Source organism: Schistocerca gregaria, chromosome 4 (assembly GCF_023897955.1).
Source record: "Schistocerca gregaria isolate iqSchGreg1 chromosome 4, iqSchGreg1.2, whole genome shotgun sequence".
NCBI lineage: Eukaryota > Metazoa > Arthropoda > Insecta > Orthoptera > Acrididae > Schistocerca > Schistocerca gregaria.
Window position 1 is genome coordinate 216908776 of NC_064923.1, and position 15138 is coordinate 216923913.

Here is a 15138-nt window from a genome sequence, read left to right on the forward strand (position 1 = left end):
AGTAGGAAAAGGTTTTGCTCACTTCTAGGGTGAAATCACTATGGGCAAGGATTGTAGGTGAGTCAGACAGCTGGCAGATATGTTCTGTCAGGTATTCCATGGCCCACCCAGTCTATGAAAAATTTTGGTCAATCCTTATTCCATACCTACTCCAAACTCCTTGCTCATGGGTCATATGCCTGTGGAATAGGCAGACCCAAAAGTGTGTCCTATTGTAGTCCTCTTACTGGCATATCCTACCCTATCAGAAGCAGGACAACTTGTGAAAGCAGTCATGTTGTATACCAGCTGTGCCCCTTTTGCGATCTTGCACGGTGGCAGTGGCACAGGAAGTAAACAGTGGTTCCCAGTGACACCTGCAATGGTTTATTGCACAACCTTAACAACAACACAGCATACAGTATTAGAATATGGAAAGCTCTTCCAGGTACTGGACTGCACCCAGCACGGTCCAATGGCGTGGATGCAGTTGATGCCCAGCGATACTACAAGGGTCGCTCCAAAAGAAATGCACACTATTTTTGTAAAAATACAGATTTCATTCTGCATGTGTGAAAGTTTTACAGTGTGTAGATGCATCCTTCCTGCTTGTTTTCAAACTTTGTTCAACCTGTTCCCATGAGTGGCGGCGTCGCAGCATGTCTTCAAGATGGCTGCTACCCTTGACGTTCGTCAGAAGCAATGTGCTGTCATAGAATTCCTGTGCTGTGAAAACAAGACAGTGGGAAACAACCACAAGAGGTTGAAAAAGGTGTATGGAGATGCTGCTGTTGATCGCAGTACAGTTAGTTTGTGGGCAAGCAGGATATATGATGAAAGAGGGCACAGCAATATTGAAGATTGTCCTTGCAGCAGCAAGCCTCGTACTGCACACACTGTAGACAATGCGCAGAGAGTTAACAAATTGGTGACTGCTGACAGACACATCACAGTGAACAAATTGTCACGCTACGTTGGGATAGGGGAAGGAATTGTTTGCAGAATACTGAAAGTGTTGGCGTTAAAAAAGGTTTGTGCCAGGTGGGTTCCCAGGATGTTGACGGAGGCTCACAAAGTAACAAGAAAAACGGTATGCAGCGAACTTTTTGAACAGTACAAGAATGGTGGAGATGAATTTCTTGGAAGAATTGTGACAGGTGATGAAACACGGCTCCATCATTTTTCACCAGGGTCGAAGAGGCAATCAATGGAGTGGCATCATGCAAATTCACCCAAGAAAAAAAATTCAAAACCACACCTTCTGCTGGAAAAGTTATGGCTACGGTGTTTTTTTGATTCCGAAGGACTCTTGCTTGTGGATGTCATGCCAAGTGGAACCACCATAAATTCTGATGCATATGTGATGACACTGAAGGAACTTCAAGCTCGGCTGAGTCATGTTGGACGACGTCGGCAAAAGCAGGATGTTTTGCTGTTGCACGACAATCCATGGCCACATGTCAGTCAAAAAACCATGGAAGCGTTCACAGAACTTGGATGGGCAACACTGAAGCACCTGCCTTACAGTCCTGACCTGGCTCCATGTGACTATCATCTCTTTGGGAAACTGAAAGACTCTCTTCATGGTACAAGGTTTGAAGATGATGACTCCTTTGTGCACGCTGCCAAACAGTGGCTCCAACAGGTTGGTCCAGAATTTTACCATGCGGGGTATACAAGCGCTGGTTCCAAGATGGTGTAAGGCAGTTGAGAGGGATGGAAATTATGTAAAGAAATGAAAATATTGTTCCTAAAAGATGTATCTACATACTGTTAAACTTTCAAACATGTAGAATAAAAGTTGGATTTAAAAAAATAGTGTGCATTTCTTTTGGAGTGACCATCATATGGCAGGGCACAGCTGTGGGTCCAGCAATTGACACTGCGGAATATAGTGCGGCTGGCTTTCAGTGATTGTGTGGCTGGCACCTGGTGAGACTGGCAGCATCAATAACCTGATGAGTTGGTGGCAGCAGCTGCTTGGAGGCAGCATTTGACCAGTGGTGACTACCTGAGACGCGTTGATATTGGCAGGCCGATAAGGGTGACTTTGCTCTGTGTGACTGGGGTGTTTGCAGACGTCAGTGGCAGCTCAGCTGGGACATGATTTTTGACCAGTAGGACCTTCCAGAACATGACAATGCCTACAGACTGTGAAGTGCTATGTTGTAGAGACCATGAGTCAGTGACCATGTCAGAGCTGATGGGAGTTGGCACTCAATGGCAGCCCCCAGAGATGTGCCAATACTGATAAGCTGGTGAGATGGACAATAAAACTCTGATTGGTGGGCCGCCAGGGTGGCCAGCTAATTATCCAGAGCAGGAAAACTATCTGCCTGCTGGCAACTGCATCATGGTTCATAAAAGCAGGTAGACAGATTTGCATGTAATCACGTGACTGTGATTGCAGCAACACCATGGCTCGTGTGTGTGCAGATATGTGTAGTCACTTGACCACAGATGAAGAAAATAGTTCTGAAATGGCAGCACTACTATTGGTGGTGCACGTACAGCATAGTGGGAAGATAGTGCCTGCGCCTGTGGCCTAGCCACTAGACAACCCCTGAACGCTATTGTAATGACGGTGGTTTTAGTTTTCTGCTTAGGGGTCGACTACAGTAGCCTCTTTTCTCCTCTGATCCACTCCTCCTGACATCTCACTCTGTTTGAGTTGTAGCACTGGGACAATGTAGCCATGTGCGTGCATTTGTGTGTGTGTGGATTGTATTAATTAGTTCTGGAAAAGGACATTGGCCAAGAGCTCAGTGATCTCTTCACACTTCTTAATTTGACTGTCTACCACATTTTGCCTTAACTGTAAGGTGAGTGGCTATCTTTACTACTTCCATTATTTGTATTCCACCCAAGAGTTTCTGTTCTCTTATAAGTGTTGATTCACATATCTGAAGTTTATGTGCTATTGGTGAACATCAACCCATTTTGTCCGGTTTTATCATCTAATGATGTGTACCTTGTCTAAGAAGTTTCCAGAAAGTTTCATTGCCATAAGGTAACATACTGAAAATTGAAGCTCTGAGAGTGTTTTCTAATGTTAGAATCCATACTGTAGCATTTATGGCCAAAGGAACTTTTAAACGCTTTGAGTCAGTTTGCGAGTAATCACTAGGTTATAGGTGGGATTTAATGTGCACTCTTTGATAAATAAAGAGTAACTATTCATTTTCTACACTCAGCCATGTTTACAGCCAGACTCTGGATTTATTTTCAGACAAAATCTGGTTATTATGATAAATGTATGGAGGAACCTCTTCTTAAAGTGATGTTGGATGCAGATATCCTGCTTCTCCTTCGCTTCTCCTTAGATGACAACACGGAAACTATGGTCACAGCATCATTGCTGGCACTGAGGAATTTGTTGTGGAATTTTCCTGATGAGGTAAGTAAAGAGGAAGTATTATGGCTTCTATATTGTAGGATATTCTATTACAAGTGTACACAATAGGATGAAAAATTCCTGTTAGTGCTGGTATAAACAGTTAAAAGTAGAAAATACTAAGCCCAGTTGTTGTAACTCATATGTTCCCTCCTCAGAGAGGAAAAGGAGTTCGGTTGAGAAAGGTTAGCAGGTCATTCATATCCCAGGTTTAGAGGGATCCACCTGCTGTGTGTATGAAGGGTCTCATTTCCACTGACGTAGGCTTTCTTATGTACAGCAATATATATAAAGAACATTTTCAATGCTACGTACTAAATCTTTGTCATAAATCAAACTCGAAAAAGATGTTGGAGAGGCAGTATGGGAGTAATAGAAAAAGAGAGAGAGAGAATTATGGGAAAGGAGGTGATAAGCACTAATGGGAAATGTAATATTAAGAAAATATTCTTCCATCTGCTTGGAAAGTTATTTCCTTGACAGAGGAGAATGTTGCACCTATTGAATCAGTTTGGAACATTAGGATTTGGAATCCATTCAAAGTAAACCACATAAACTGGAGCTAATCTATGATCTAATCTCCATTACCAATTCCTTATTTGGCAACTGTGGTGTAATAAGTTCAAATTTTATCAGTTGTCAAATGTTCTCATTTTTCAAATAGCAATGGGAATACTTAGTAGAGATAGCACATATAATGAAGCTGACATTTATACTTAGTAGAATTTATATGAAACATGAGACTGCACAATTGTAAAACTGTGGAGTTTGATTATCTGGTTGGCAGTAGTGTAGCAGCTGTGACCTTGATAAAAGTGGCTATAGGCAGAACCTGTTAACAAAGTGTAACAGTGTATTATGTCCACCTATGCAATATCAAAAATACAGTAATGAAGATATTTTTGCAATGACCCAGTTACAGATGTGGTTGTGTCTGTATTCTTAAGATTTCTACAAGAAGGATATTCTCTGTGAAACTTCCTGGCAGATTAAAACTGTGTGCCGGACCGAGACTCGAACTCGGGACCTTTGCCTTTCGCGGGCAAGTGCTCTTCTAACTGAGCTACCGAAGCACGACTCACGCCCTGTCCTCACAACTTTCGCAGGTTCGCAGGAGAGCTTCTGTAAATTTTGGAAGGTAAGAGACAAGGTACTGGCAGAAGTAAAGCTGTGAGGACGGGGCGTGAGTTGTGCTTGGGAAGCTCAGTTGGTAGAGCACTTGCCTGCGAAAGGCAAAGGTCCCAAGTTTGAGTCTCGGTCCGGCACACAGTTTTGATCTGCCAGGAACTTTCATTTTTTCAGCGCGCACTTCGCTGCAGAGTGAAAATCCCATTCTGGATATTCTCTGCCTAGTTTAAAGTTGTGAATCACCCTGTATTCAGCTATGTGTTTTGGTTGCCAGTTTACATGTACATACAACACTGACAATACTAGCCACTTTGTCTGCCTCTTAATATTCCTAAACTGATTGAGACAAAAGCTAGGAAGTTCCTATGAACAGGCCAATTGCGTTCTTATCGTGGCATTAGTGACAAGTAGTCCATCTCTAATGGCCTCTTCACTGACTGAAAGTGAATCCCTAATCTTTATTTATCAGTACCTATTCAAAGAGGATATTATTGATAAAAGTTAATAACAATTAATGAAATTTGTCGATTTATAAAATTTTGTGGTGGCTGTATTTCTCTCCTTGATTCTATTATAATTACTTTTCTTTTTTGATGTGAACATAACTGGACTGTGTATGATGTTATTAACTTCATAACTGAAGACAAACCACAATTTTTGCCATAGAAAAAAAAACATGTTCCTGTGCTATCTTGGATAGTGGGAGATAAGTTGTACGTTTCAATGTCAATTACAAATGGGTGCCTGGACTCCCATACTACATGGCATTTCTCATGGGGAATAAGGAGAATTGATAGAAATCGGGTCTCTTCAGGCTGGGAGAGATTTTTTTTACAGCAACTGTCAACCTTAGCTTAAAAACAATTATATTCACCACTGGTAGGCAACTGCAGTCATCACAAACTACTATTCCAATCCAACAAACTGATCTGCTTCTTTTAAAAACAGAATAATTGCTACATTTTTCATTTTTGGATACTGTAAAACAACTATTTAAATCAACACCTTTACCATTTGTTCAAAATATAAGAACTTTATTTCATAATATTTTACAAGTATATTCTTGTAGACATAACACAAGGATTATCTTACATTTAATGTGAAACTTGAGTAGATGTTCTGTTCACAATTTCTTTAATATTTGTGGACTAACTTGTTACACTTAGTCAAATACAGGAGTCTAGATGTTCATTAGTTAGCTTTATTCACAGCTCATTTTTAGTAAAATTCATATTTGAAAATAATGATTCACAAAATAACTAGAAGCAAAGGAGGCCTTTATCATAAGTTGTATTTTAACTACTTCAGATTATTTCTCCTGAGGAACCAGAGGCCAGCAGTTTTGTGTTTCGCAACACTTTCAAGACACATAAAATTTTTAAATATCTTATTTTGAGTTCAACAGCTGCCATATCTGTCTCAGAAACATTTTAAATGGAAGAAGATTATTCAGTAGATCAAGGTTAGCCCAGGGGGAGATACAAACTGGGCTACCGCTGAAATCTTTTTCAAATCTGAAAACCAGTCATTAAAATCATCCTTCAAATCATAGAGCATTGCTGTGTGACAGTCACCATTATAATGTATGTAACTTTGTTCTATTTGGGTTTTCAGAGTTGGAAAGTGTCTTAATCACCTCTGTAAAGACAGCACTCCCATAAACACAGCTTATCAGTAAAAGAATTTACTTCAGGTATTGTATATGCAATATCTTTGGTATTACCTTGACATTTGAAATTTAGCTTATTAAGAAACAAGGCACTGGGAGTAGACAACTTTCTGTTAGAACTGCTGATAGCCTTGGGAGAGCCAGCCCTGACAAAACTCTACCATCTGGTGAGCAAGATGTATGAGACAGGTGAAATACCCTCAGACTTCAAGAAGAATATACTAATTCCAATCCCAAAGAAAACAAGTGTTGACAGGTGTGAAAATTACCGAACTGTCAGTTTAATAAGTCACAGCCGCGAAGTACTAACACGAATTCTTTACGTATGAATAGAAAAACTGGTAGAAGCCGACCTTGAGGAAGATCAGTTTGGATTCCGTGGAAATAATGGAACACAGGAGGCAATACTGAACCTATGAATTATCTTTGAACATAGATTAAAGAAAGGCAATTCTATGTTTCTGTCATTTGTAGGCTTAGAGAAAGCTTTTGACATTGTTGACAGGAATACTCTCTTTCAAATTCTGAAAGTTGCAGGGCAAAATGTATGAAGGCAAAGGGTATTTACAATTTGTACAGAAACCAGATGGCAGTTGTAAGAGTCGAGGGGCACGAAAGGGAAGCAGTGGTTGGGAATAGGATAGGGTTGTATCCTATACCCGAAGTTATTCAATCTGTATATTGAGCAAGCAGTAAAGGAAACAAAAGATAAATTTGGGGTAGGAATTAAAATCCACGGAGAAGAAATAAAAACTTTGAGGTTTGCCAATGACATTGTAATTCTGTTGGAGACAGCAAAGGACCTGGAAGAGCAGTTGAACGGAATGTACAGTGTCTTGAAAAGAGGATATAAGATTAACATCAACAAAAGCCAAATGAGGATAATGGAATGTAGTCAAAATAAATCAGTTGATGCTGAGGAAATTAGATTAGGAAATGAGACCCGTAAAGTAGTAAGCGAGTTTTGCTGTTTGGGAAGCAAAATAACGGATGACGGTCGGAGAGAGGTTATAAAACGTAGAATGGCAATGGCAAGGAAAGCATTTCTGAAGAAGAGAAATTTGTTAACATAATGTATAGATTTAAGTGTCATGAAGTCTTTTCTGATAGTATTTGCATGGAGTGTAGCCATGTATGGAAGTGAAACTTGGACGATAGATGGTTTAGACAAGAAGAGAATAGAAGATTTTGAAATGTGGTGCTATAGAAGAATGCTAAAGATTAGGTGGGTAGACCACTTAACTAATAAGGAGGTTCTGAACAGAATTAGGAAGAAGAGGAATTTGTGGCACAACTTGACTAGAAGAAGGGATTGATTGGTAGGACATATTCTGAGGCATCAAGGGATCACCAATTTAGTATTGGAGGTCAGTGTGAGGGTAAAAATCGTAGAGCGAGACCTAGAGATGAAGACATTAAGCAGATTCAGATGGATGTAGGTTGCAGTAGTTACGTGGAGATGTTGCACAGAATAGAGTAGTGTGAAGAGCTGTATCAAACCAGTCTCTGGACTGAAGACCACAACAACAACAACAACAACAACAACAACAACAAGTTTTTCTGTTATGTTGATTAAGAAAGTAAAATTCTTAAATTGGAGGCTATCCTCATCTGACAGATTATTCTTGTCTAGTTCTTGCTTAAACAGTTGGATAGTAGTAAAAGATTGTGGAAACTTTAGTATGGAGAAGTAAATTTTCATATTTCACAGTTCCAGTTCATCTGCTAAACCTTTAAAAAGTCTTCTTTGAAGGGAGAGAGGTAATTTTGTTTACCATCTTCACTACAGTTTTTGTTATTTCAGTCAGAGCTCGCAAAATTATTTTAAATATTATGTAATTTTGCGATAGGAAAAATAGTAGAATGCACTGTTCCATCCACTTAAGACAGTTACGGGAAAGAGTGGCAGTGGATATGAGGATTTATTCTTATAAATCGTGGTACAAAGAGGTCAATTTCAAACATATTTCTTACAACTTCTGGGCAGATTGAAACTGTATGCGAGACTGACATGCAGACCCAGAACGTTTGCCATTCATGGAAAAATTCACTGCCAACGTAGTTATCCAGACACAATGATTCTGGTTTATTCAGGATTTTTTTACATTTGACAATCCTGCTGGAACCCAATAGGTTAAGTGTGACTTGCTTTTAAATGTAAACTTGCAAGAACACATAATGGCTGGCCAGTACCTACCTTCTTGAGATTTACCACATACGGCTGATAGACACACATAAAAATAGAAAACTCTATTACTTAGCTTTTGGAACTGTGAGCTCCTTCCTCAGGGAGTAAAGAGGGATAGATTGGGAAGGAGAGGAAGGTCACTCACACCCTAGGACAGGGGCGGGCAGGAATCCTGCAAGTATGCGGTGCACCTGCACATGTGCAGTTAACAGGTGTTCTGCGTGCACACAGGGGCAGGCTGGCCACCCACTTTGCTCCCCTCCCCACCATTCCTCTCATCTCCTTCCTCTGTAATGCTTTATGTTTCCTAGCATGCTTTATTGAATGAAGGAATAAGGTTAGTAGGAGTGAATGAAAGAAATCATGGTTTGAAAGAGTACCTATTACCTACAATATGCTTTATTTAATTATCAAAGGTTGAGTTTACAATACATTTAATGTCTGGAACAATATTTCTACATACAGACAAATGTAAAGAGTTACGTAAATTTTCATCACTGATGTTTGCTCTTAATGGAAACTTTTTAATTTTCACAAAAGAAAAAAATCTCTCACAAACGTATGTTGAGCCAAACATTGACATTATCATCGCGGCTTCACGATGGCGACAAGGAAACTCTCGCTGCGGAAAGTCGTTTGCCAAAAGGAGCTTGTCTCTCAGACAAGAATTACACTGTAGACCTATTAATTCCATTTGAGCTGAATATCATCAACAGAAACAACTTTGAACATGACTGACGTTTGCAGCAACCGTATACACAAATTTGAAAAATATGTAAAAATCAGCCAACCGGTTGCATAGGTTTTCTATATACCTTGACCAGGCTTTGTCACCTTTAAGGGAGACTTCATCAGAAGGTAAGGTAATTACCTAAAATGAATATGCCAGATTCAATATCTTATCTAATAAAAGTTTACATAATGTAAACGAGTGTAAAACAAATAGTACTTACATGAAGAACATGTTGTCAAAGATGTACAGTGACTTAAGAGCTGAGTTGCTCAAGTCATACATTAAAATAATCTACAAAAACAGAAAATGGTCTCAAGAACCATTCAAAAGCGTGGGATAAATATGATACATCCTCAAATCACCTGAAAAATTCCTCTTTTATTGAAGTAAGTACGGAAACATTCTTTGCAATTCTGTTCTCGCACAGTAGACAGAGTAGGGAAATGCCCTGCGTTCCCTAACGAGGACTGTCGTTCCCACAGCTCAAGCTTACACCTTTTCAGCTATTTCACAAATTAGCTGATATTCTCCTTGCGAACTTGTGTTCAATGCATTCATGTGCACGGTAATTTTCACTAAAAATCCAGGGTTGGCAACCCACTCAATCTTCTAATTGGGGGTCGTACCTTCCTTTGTCCTTCATAAACTGATTTATTGGTGCTTGGTAATCTTTTGAGTACAATACCACAGCTAAGCCAGCGGACTTCACTGTGATATGGTACGTCACTGTACTCTTCCTCAATTTCAGCTAAATATGTGTGAAACTGTCTATGTGTAGGCCTGTGGGACCTCAAATAATTATCTGCCTGAATAACCACTTGCATGACGTCCCCCAATTTTGCTGCTTTTGCACAGAGTAGTTCTTGATGCAAAATGCAGTGGATGCTGTACAATGTGCGCTGTAGCTTTTCTCTTAGTAATCCAACAAATCCCATTTGTTCCCCTTGCATTGCAGGTGCTCCATCTGTTGTCATTGACACCAAACGTTCCCAGTTTCAGCCAGGTGAATCGACAGCTTCTTCAACGGCTTTTAGGATGCCCACACAGGTGGTCGTCCTTTTTAAAGATATATCTAAAAAATCCTCTGTTATGTGCAGAGCAGTATCCACGCCGCGGGCATAAATCACTAACTGCACGGTGTCTGAAATATCTGTGGACTCATCAAGTGTGATGGAAAATGCAATAAAGTCCTGCACTGCATTCCTTAATTGACGGTAAACTTCACCTGCCATGGCACTTAGACGACTACTTACAATTCGCCGAGAAAGAGTGGTGCCGAACAGTTCTAGGCACTTCAGTCTGGAACCGCACAACTGCTACGGCCGCAGGTTCGAATTCTGCCTCGGGCATGGATGTGTGTGATGTCGTTAGGTTAGCTAGGTTTAAGCAGTTCTAAGTTCTAGGCGACTGATGACCCTTAGATGTTAAGTCCCAAGTGCTCAGAGCCATTTGAACCATTTGAGAAAGAGTGATAGTTGGAAAGTGATTTGCAGTCAGTGGGCAAAGTAAATCAGGAGCATCATTGATGCACTCCTTTATAAACTCACCTTCAGCTAATGGTTTTTCAGCTCTCGCTAAATTGAGCGCAATCTTGTAACTCGCACGTACCGCTGGGCTATCATTGTTGTTGTCCTGAAACATTGAAAACAATGCTCCTTAAAATGTGAAATCAGTTAGATGGGAGATATGATGAAAGAAGGTCACAGATCTCTCGTAACAATAGCAACTTACATCAGATTCATCTAGTATCATCATATCGCTCTTCTTAATGCCCCATCCGCTCAGAATCCGACAGTAAATTATACTCATCCTTGTGAAATTTATTATAATGGCATTCAATACTAAACTTCCACTGACCAGTGAGAATACTGCCACATATTAAACATTTCAAATTTTCACATTTTTACACAAAGAAAAAATGATTCTCCCAGTTCTTTTTAAAAGATAGCAAATCTCCACTTTTCCGTTTCCTTGATTCACTCTGTGTATTCCGGTTCTTGAAATACAACATTCACTACATAGTGGTCGCTTCGCATCAACGTCCGCAGTTTAGCCTGGTACTGCACTGCCGCAACCTGCCTGCTGTCATCACTGCCCCGGTCGACGGTTGCACGCGAGCAGCACACGTGCAGCGCTGTGCGCTCATGAGCCGCGAGCAGCGCTTGCCCACCCCTACTCTAGGATGAGAGGGAGACATGCTGTGAAGATGAGGGGTGACGAAGATGAAGGGAGAGGCATCACAGAGAATAGGAGGTCAAATATAGTGTGTTTAATGAGATTTTTGGTAATAATTTCAACTGTTATTTTTATACTTACTTTCTCAAATTTTGTCTTAACTATTTTGGATGCTTGAAAATAACATGTTTTTGTGATGTTAATGTAGTTTTAAAGTATATCACGAGAGGGATATTTTTTGTTAAATTTGATGTTGCAGGTCAGTTTCATTAGCTTAAGTTTAGCATTTTTAAATCAGTACACTGTCTTGATTGCCTGGCTTGGCAAATATAACTTAATTTTGTCCAGTGTTGTCAATGTTATTGCTGTGATTGTAATACTTTCATTAAAAGAACACAGAATACCTTGTCACTGATGATGATTTTACTTTAGTGAGTGATGCATTTCAAACCTTGGGGACTCGGGCACTGAATGATTAACACCCAGAGCTTTAAATGCATTTTTCACTGAAATAAAAAGCACAACTAGTGACTGAATGTGATTTGTTTTCATTTTTACAACAGCAATACAGTCACAGCAATGACGGTCAAAATCAAATGAATTGTAGTAGTTTAAACTAACCCAGCTGAAATGGCTTTGTCAATAAATTAAAGATAATACTATAGTGCCAGTCAGAGTGTGTATTTTATTTTGCTGTTCCTCTTTGAAGGAGTACTATCAGGACATGAACTGATGTCATGTACATGAAGCACTATTACTCTGTTGAACTGATATAAATTCCCTTATGTCTTCATAGTTTTACGATCCACCTTAAGAGAATAAGTTAAGTGTCTGATATACTTACTTCTTTTTGTATCATGAAAATACATTTACTTCCAGGTTTGCCTTGATCGGATTCTAGGTTGTAAAAGAGCAATAGAGCAGCCTACAATTGAAGTTAAGATAGAAGTAAAGCCTGAGAAAAAGGAGGAATTAAAAGATGAAGAAAAAGAACTGAAAGATTATGAAATTGCTCGCGTTGATACAATAAAGGGTGCATTAAGAACTGACATTATTTTGAGATTAAGGTTTGTGAATGATTTGTAAAGAGGTACTCATTTTGTTCAACATTATGACTTTCATGTACGCATTTACTCCAAAAGTTTGCTAATAGTTTTTAATGTTGCTGGTTTTCTATGATTACCTGGTTTTTTAGACCATAATTGTATGTAGGTAACCCTTCTTTGTCCTAATCAGTGAGGTACGTAAGAAATACGTACTTGAGTTTGGGCCTTATCATCACAGACAGTTTCTGAGCCTTCTGAGCCCTCTGCTTGTTCCTTAGTTTACACAATATCCACCAACATCTGACTTAAGAATCTCGTTTCCTTTATGTAGCCATAAAGTCCTTATCTATGTTTCAGGTTCAACAGTAACCCTTCGTAACAGCTTGATTCCACTCAGTATTCCCTCATACTGGAATCTCACTTCTGTAGCTTGTGTAAAAATTACCTTTGGTGCTTGGAAAATGTGATTCCAACATCTCCCACCTCCAAATGCTAACTCAAAATTAGATAAGTTTACTAAGAATTAATTCCCCAAGTTTCTTGCTTTTCTTATCATCATTGACATAAATAAATATGCAAGATAAATTTCTGCAGAGCCTGTAATTATGTCTGACATTATGCGGGGCACCCGGTAAATCTGAACATGCAAAACTCTATTCCTTTACAAGGAGCATACAGCTTACTCATATTACAATGGTAATTTAGAGAAAAAGTGTGTACAAAGGACTGGGAATGTTACTAATTTTTTGGTGAATCCTTCTTCAGAGCTGTAGAGTACAGGACTGTTATACCATTGAGCTTGTTCTGGCCTCAGAGAGAGAGAGAGAGGAGGAGGAGGAGGAGGAGGGGGGGGGGGGGGGGAGGAAGAGTTTTTGACAGTGCACAACATTATGGAAGAGTGGAATGGGAGGGGGAGAGAGAACAGAAGCAGAGGGAGACTGGAGAAGTAGCATCACAGGACAGAGATGGAGGTGGTGGTGAGATGGGCTAGTGTAGTTTGAGACCAGGGTCAAAGGATGTGTTGTGAGGACGACTCCCATTTACATAATTCAAAGAATCTTGTGTCAGAGTAAGGATACAGGTGGCATGGATTGTGAAACATCCACTGAAATTGTGCATTTTGTGCTCAGCAGTGTGTTCTGCTATTGGGTGGTCAACTCTGCTCGTAGTCACAGTTTGGCAGTGCCCATTAATTTAGGTGGACATCTGTCTGATGGCCATTCTTACATAAAATGATGTTCAGAAATTAGAGGAGAACCTGTGTATAAGACTACTTTTACAGGTGGTCCTATCACTGATGGGACAGGATTGGCCTGTGACAGGACTGCAGAAAGATTTTCTCGGTAAAGGGTATTGGACAGATCTTGGAGAAGGGTAAGATCCATGTGGCAAAGTGTTAGAAATGAGTGTGACATGTGGATGGAGTAGGAAATTTGTTTGTTTGTGTGGGTGGTGGAATACAACTTTGTGAGGGGTGGGAAGGTTTGTCGATAGGATATTCCTCATTTCTGGGTACATTGATAAATAGTTGAAACCCTGGTGAAGTTTATGCTTCAGTTATTCTAGTCTGGGATGATATTAGGTGAAGAGAGGGGTGTTGCTTTGTGACTGGTTCCTGGTGGTGGTGGGAGGTTTAGTGGCATGTGTGAATATGGCACAAGAACTCTATCTGCAAGCCAGGTTTTGACAACCAATGTATTTTGGTGAAGACGTTAGTAAGGCCTCCATCATACTAACCAAGGAATTGGGAGCTGCAGATACACTGTCAGTGGATAGGCATACTATATGGAAGTCACATTTTGGTGTGGAAGGGATGGCATTTATCATAATACAAGTACTGTTGATTGTTAGTGAGCTTTATATGGAAAAATGTTTGGCTGGAGCCATCAGAGATATGGTGGTGAACATCAAGGAAGGTGGCATGCTGGGCAGAGGTTGAGTGGGAAAAGTGGATGAGGGAGAAGATGGTGAGGCTGTGAAGGAATGAAGATCAAAGGAGGATTGGTTCAAAAGGCAGCAGAGTTCTCTGTCTTGTTTCTTTGTGTATCGGCAACTTAGTATCTCAGCTATATGGTGAATTGTTGCCTTTAATCCTTAAACTGTATGAACAGCTTACTCATTAAATGACTTGAAAGTAAAATAACTGTAATATCTAACAAAACCAGCAATAAGAACAATAGCACACAAATATAGACAATGGTGGTGAGCTGAGCACCAGAAATACACAAGATAAGAGAACATTAATTGAAGAATACACAACCAGTCCAAGTCCGTCATGTGCAGTAATTCTCCTACAATAACATGTAGTGTAACTTTCAAACACAAGGGAGCAAAGCCATGCTTGTGGTGTGCCACAGGTAACACTCATCCAGTGCTGGCACCTCTGGCAGTGGCTACAGCAGCAGCAGTGTGATGGCAGCTGGTGGTTTATGGTGTTCACCTCCATTGGCTCACAGTTACTTGAAGAAGTGTCGGTGCTGTGCATCCGGCAGGGCATACAGCTGAAATGTCCCAGACGATGGTTATATGGGTGTGGTAATGACCTGGCATGTGGTGACAATGAGAAGCTGTGCCGTCAGCATTTGTGGAAGGGCTCCATGCTGATAGCTGTGGAAGATGTGGTTCAGCACATCAGTGAGGGTGTAGCCAGTTCTTATGGCTGCACAAACTAAGCTTCCTCATAGCCATACAAATAACTACCATAGGTTTACCCCACTATATAGAAAGAACTGGCTCAATGATACCTAGGTCTTGCAACCTGTCTAATTCATCCTGGAGAAGTAATAGGCTGAGCACAACAAAACTTGGGAATGTCTGTAGGTTTAA

At 40.2% G+C, this 15138-nt stretch overlaps 1 protein-coding gene across 2 annotated transcripts in view; it reads left to right on the plus strand.

Annotated features, from left to right (window-relative positions):
- Positions 1-15138, plus strand: part of LOC126267086 (RNA polymerase II-associated protein 1) — a 182477-nt gene that overhangs the window by 101360 nt on the left and 65979 nt on the right. For both annotated transcript variants that reach the window (XM_049971952.1, XM_049971953.1), the window contains exons 7-8: positions 3209-3376; positions 12146-12333. In XM_049971952.1, coding sequence (XP_049827909.1) covers positions 3209-3376; positions 12146-12333 — 356 coding nt within the window. The remainder of the gene's footprint in view (positions 1-3208; positions 3377-12145; positions 12334-15138) is intronic.